This window comes from Arachis duranensis, chromosome 4 (assembly GCF_000817695.3).
Source record: "Arachis duranensis cultivar V14167 chromosome 4, aradu.V14167.gnm2.J7QH, whole genome shotgun sequence".
Taxonomy (NCBI): Eukaryota; Viridiplantae; Streptophyta; class Magnoliopsida; order Fabales; family Fabaceae; genus Arachis; species Arachis duranensis.
In genome coordinates this window covers 1,127,912-1,134,110 of record NC_029775.3, presented here as the reverse complement: position 1 = coordinate 1,134,110, position 6,199 = coordinate 1,127,912, and the positions used below count along the sequence as shown (strand labels likewise).

Genomic DNA, 6,199 nt, shown 5'->3' with positions numbered 1-6,199 from the left:
GTAAATATTTAATTATAAATTTAATAAAATTATAAATACCAACAAAATAATTAAATTAGCAGTACTAAAGGACCAACATTTTTTTAGATTTTGAATCAATAAACAACTAGTATTTAAAAAGAATTGAACAACAAAAATAAAGTTTGTAAAACATTTAAAAAAGAATAATACTTGATGGTTGAATAGTGGCTAAATTTAATTAAACTTCAAAAATAAACAAAGGAACAAGAAAAGCATAATAAAGAGAAAAAGAAAATATCAATATAGATAAGAAACAAGATAATATAGCGAAAGTTCAAGTGCAATCGACTTTACGTGAAGTTGATAAGTTAAATGATTTAACTAAATTTTTATCTAACAACTCTCAACTATCAACTTCACGTTAAGTCGAGTGCTTTCACCAAGAAATATTATTATACCTGTTGCAGTGAAAGGTAGGATCAGATCCATGATCACATATTCCTCTCCACTTAGATGGAATCGGTCCAAACCCTTTGTCATTGAAGCTCTCAGATTCAGGCCAAACGCCTACAAGACACAGCGTGTGGACCAATAAAGATAAAGATATATAAATACTAGAGAATGTGAATAGAAGATTCTATTCATTAGGCTCTCATCCAATTTTGGTCTAAAAGCTTAGTAACATGGTCCAATTTTTTGTTCTCGTTTCACGGCTATCATTAGGTAGCAATTGTTTAGATGGATATTCCGACAAAGACGTTTAAATAAAACGTTTTTAAATAAAGATGTTTAATTTTTGTTCATTAAATAAATTATTACGTATTAAAATTTTGACATGTGATATAAATTAAAAGTGTTATTTTTATTAAAAAATATTGTTATATTTTTTAAATTATTAATTTGATTTTGATATTAATTTTTTTATTTGCTTAAAATTAAAATTTTTAACAAAAAAATTTATTAGAAGATTATTTTATTTTTTATAAATTTTATAATATTATTTTTTCTTTTATATTTATTTTTATATGCTAGTTACCCCTCACTAGTTGCTACTACCATGAACAGGTCATGGATGTAGAGTATATGCCATTAGATAATGTTTATTTTGAGATATTAGAATAGAGATCGAAAAACTAACACTCAATATTATGTTTATCTTTAAAATGTCAGTATTTTAATATCTCTAAAAAATTGAAACACATAAATTTTTGGAAACAGAAACTGAAATTTTAATAATATTTTATACTTAAAATACTTATTTTTAATTAATTAATTTCAACTTTATTCTTTGTGCAAATTAAATTAGAATTTTATTCTTATTTTAGTCTCTAATTCTTATTTTTCATTAAACACAATACTAAAACTTATTTCAATTTAAACACTAATTATTTCTTGGACAACATTTACATATTCATTAGAGACTCAAAAATATAAAATGAGATGGTATATATCAACCAATCTATCATAAAGAACACAACATACTAATTAAGTACATGCCCAAAACAACAAAGGATTTGTGATTAGTTTGACATCTCAATAATTTTCACAAACAGCTGCAACCAAATTCACATGCAGCCTGTAAAATGTCACAAGTGAACTATGCATACAAATTATCACAATCTCATTCCCATATATAGGCATCTACTCATATTTATTGCAGCTACTAAAAAGAAAATATTAACAAAATTTGCTCAATTTCTCCCTCTGAAACTTTGGTATTATTCAAGATATAGCCTGTGCACAAATAGTGCCTGAGATAGATATGTATCCAAATTAATTTAACATAACAAAATCAATAATGATCACTAATATTATTCTAAGTTTTATTATTTATTTTAATTAAATTTAATTTATAAAAAAATTTAAATATATAATATTATTTTTTTATTTATATTAATTCTACGTTGACTATAAAACTATTAGTCATGTAACATTAACATGAATGATTCATATTAATCCAACGAATAAACTCCTAAAAATATCTTCAACTTATCATATGTTGGACAAAAATACCCTCTAAATTTATTAATGATAAAATACTTTTAAAATATTTTAAGATACGATAAAAAGAACAAAACAATACGGTCTTTATTTTATATGTGAAAAAAATTATTTTTTTATTTGATTCAAAATTTTGTGAAAATATTTAAATAATTATTTAAAAAATGATAAAAAGTAGATTTTTAGATTTTCTTTTCATTTTTTTATATTATTGGCCATTTACCAAAAAATAAAAAAATATCTATTTAGCATAAAATCACAAATTTTAAAAATAAAAACATCTTATTTAATTTTTTAAATCATGTTATAAAAAATCAACATCCGATTTTTAAATTTTTTTTTTTGTGAAAACAAATATATTTAATAGTTAAATACTTTTGTTATATTTTAAAATTTTTTGGAGGTGTATGTATGTTTTTGTTGTTAATAAATTTTAAAAATACTTTAGTCAATAATTTAATCATTTACTCTGATCAAACTTGTAAAGGTTTTGCAACATCTTCAAGTGTTTAACAACAGACATTTACTAATTAAAAAAAAAAGTGGTATATATACAGATTTGAAATTAAAGTTATAATCAATTGGATAGAATAAAAGTTTAAAATGTTCTCCTTGTGGGACCTTGAATTAAGAAGTCCATGGAATATTGGTTATTAATTGTTAATTAAAAGAAAAATGTTTCTTTCTAGAAATTTTAAATATGTATTTAGTAGTAACTACTTTTCTGATTTTATAGTCTAGTCACGGTTAAATTAAACAAACCGTTTAATATTTTTTTAATTATATTATCTAAAGTTACTGGTATATATATAAGAATATCCATAGAATATTAATTAACAAAACAGTGAAAAACAAATATATACTCCTCTTATTTTAAAATATATGTTAGTTTAAAATCTTGGTATATTAAAAATTAGTATATTTATTTATTTATTCAATCATGCAATATATACATAAAAATTCAATCATTATCTATATATTATATATTTGGCATTTCGAAATTTTTATTATATTACTGTAAATAAATTTAATTACTCTAATAGAACAGATTTATTATTCGGTAGCTGGTTATTAATTGAAAAAACATGTAAATTAATTTATATAATTTACACAAATATATAGTGGTGAATTTTTAGTGTATATAAAGTATTTTTGTTATTTATTTTAGTGTAAACTATTAAAAGAGTACCATAAAATTTATACCGTTAACAAAATTAACACTGAAAGATACGAATTATAAATAAACTTTTGAATAATTTAAAAATATAACAAAAAATTATATTTTATTAATAACAAATAATTTTTGTATTTAGCAAATAATTTATCTATTTGAGTAATATTCAACCTAAAAACCTTTTTTAATTCTTTATAGAAAAGTCCAATCATTTAAAAAAAAATCATTTGACTAAATAAAAATATCTTATTTTTTAAAAATATTTACGAAAGATTATATCAAAATATATTTTTTAGAATTTTTTCTAATAATATATATTTAATATTTAATTATTTTTGTCATATTTTTTAATTTTTGGAATAGTAACTAGAATCTCGATTTAACTTTTAAAATTTTTTGATATTACGATTTAAATGAATCTATTAATTTTACAAAAGTTATACTAAATTTAACGATTTTACAATTTAAATTTTACTAAAATTTTATATTTTACGTTTTTAATTTACTATTTCGATTTCACGTAAAATTTCGATTTTCTTTACCTTACTTACACCAACCGGAGAGAATAATAATGTTATTGAGCGAAAAATTTCGGAATCTACCTTTTCGAAGTAACAAATAAAACTCCAAAAAAAATATCGTTACAAGCTGGTGGGAAATAATAGATCAGAGATAATAAAAAAGAAAAAAAATTGAACTCGTAGTATTTTTATGAAAATTTAATCAATATTTAACTATTAAAAAATATATATAATTTTATATTATTAAAAATATTAATAATAATTAATTATAAATCACAAAATATACCCATTTTTTAATCCTTCTGAAGGAAAAAACATATTACGTGTATCTCTCGTGCTTGTGTGTAAGAGTCAACCATCTAGATCAAGAGGTTATTACTTATCTATTATAATTAATAATTAATTATAGTAATAATCAAAGCCATTAATTCATAGATGCTGACTAATGCACTGACCTGTATCCAAGTTTCCAATGATAACACCTTCACCATATCTTGCTTTCTTCCATATTGAGTTCCATGTTACTTCTCCATTTTGCTCCAGCCCCATGAATTCCCATGACCGAGTCGTGTGCAGTTTCCTCTCTCTATTCTCGAACACTGATATCACTTTCGGATGCTCTACAACCACCACAAACATGAAATTTCGTCAACTAAACAAACTAAAAAAACCATTAATGCTAAAGAGACAAAAAAAAACACAAAAAAAGTCAAAACAGAAGAGAATGTATAAAATAGTGTTCTCATAATCTCATCAATTACTTGCGATCTCAACTGCTACTTCTTCTTCCAAGATTGCAGCAAAACCATTTATGTGTCTTGTGTAAGAGTAAAAGATAGATTCTTTGGCTGCATCATAACTAAGTAGAAGGAAAGAAAAAGAATATATTAATGGATAATTTAGATATACATAAAAATATTATATATTGATGTAATTTCTCACAATTTATTTTATAGGTAAAACTAAAAAAAATATTTAACAGTGAGAGATCGTATTTTATATTATAAAATAAAAATTTAAAATTTAGAAGATCTAAATTCGTATTATAATACCTTTCTAAGAAAGATTGAAGAAACTGATGGTGGGAATGCGTGACGCGATTGAAATGAAGAGGAGAGAATTGTGCTGGGTCATGTGAGTGGGCTCCCATGTATACTACATAAGACTAGAACCACAATAAAACAGTAGAGATGAGAGAACGTTAGATTATTTGCTTTCTAGTTCAATAAAATAAACAAATAAAAGATGTGAAGAGTGTGTGAATTGCAATGACTCAGATCACCTTTTTTGCGGCACAGCAGGCAAGAAGAAGTGGAAGGAAATAACAGAGGACATAGCTTGGTACTCTCATTTTCTTTGGGGAATTAAATCAAATATCCTTGGCCTTTGATTATTGCAAACTTTGCAACTGAAACAACATTTATATGAATGCGGAATCAAATTAGACAAAAGTTGGAGGCTAGGAAGGACGGGTAGGGACCGATCACACAATAAGGATATAATCACATGGAATAAGTTGTTTGAGAACATGATAAAACGTTTGTTTTGAGATATTGAGACAGAAACTGAAAGACTATGATTTAATATAATGTTTGTTGGTTTAGAGACTGGTACTAAAATTTCTGTCTATATCTCCAAAATTTCAGTATTTTATTACTTCCAAAAAGTAGGGATATCGGGACCTAAAATTTGTAGAGAATGAGACTAAAATTTTAATAACATTTTATACCTAAAATACCATCATTTTAATTAATTAATTGTAATTTATCCTTTGTGCAAATTAAACTAGAGTTTCATTCTTGTTTCAATTTCTATATCTCATTTTGTACCAAACAGAATACTGAGATTTATTTCAATCTCTATCTCTTAGTCTCTGTCTCTCAGTCGCAGTTTTTTCATCTCTGTCTCTCTATCAAATGCTACCTAAAAGATAGAGACATATATTTTAGTGTTCTTATATTCTATTTGGTAATAAAGTATAACAAATTATGAAAATTTAATTTATTCTCATTTTTTTATTCAAAATTTTTTTAAAAAATATAATAATAAAAAGTATAATTATGAAAAATTAACACGAATAATAAAAGAAAAAATAAGAAATAAGTTGTGTCTCTTGTTAGTGTCTCTGTGTCTTTTATGTCAGAATAGACATAAAATATACTAATTCAATATCTCTGAACATAATGTATTTATCCATGTCTCATCTGTCAAACACGATTTTGTATTTCTATGTTCTTGTCTCATTGTTACATTTCTATAAATAAACACAGCTTAATAGATCATTTTAATTTTTTTATGTCAATTGATATTTTAAAGTGTAATGTTATATTCATATAAGATTTTTTTCACATTTTTTTATCTCAGAAAAATATGTTTTTTTTTAATGTGTAAAATTTTTTAAAAGTATTCATAAAGTTTAATTTACTTACTTCAATTTTATCCTTAAAAATTTTAATTTATTTTAAATATATGCTTGACAATTAACACTGATTAAATCAGTGACGTAACAAACAGAATGTGTGATTTGGTAAGTAAGCCTCCG

At 23.5% G+C, this 6,199-nt stretch overlaps 1 protein-coding gene across 1 annotated transcript in view; it reads right to left on the bottom strand.

Moving 5' to 3' along the window:
* LOC107482436 (subtilisin-like protease SBT5.3) overlaps nt 1-5,105 on the bottom strand; it is a 13,657-nt gene extending 8,552 nt beyond the window's left edge. The window contains exons 1-5 of the mRNA XM_016102925.3: nt 4,940-5,105; nt 4,710-4,822; nt 4,419-4,516; nt 4,113-4,277; nt 420-528 (exon numbers count right to left, since the gene is read on the bottom strand). Coding sequence (XP_015958411.1) covers nt 420-528; nt 4,113-4,277; nt 4,419-4,516; nt 4,710-4,822; nt 4,940-5,008 — 554 coding nt within the window. The 5' untranslated portion in view covers nt 5,009-5,105. The remainder of the gene's footprint in view (nt 1-419; nt 529-4,112; nt 4,278-4,418; nt 4,517-4,709; nt 4,823-4,939) is intronic.
* Between the last annotated feature and the right edge of the window lie 1,094 nt (nt 5,106-6,199).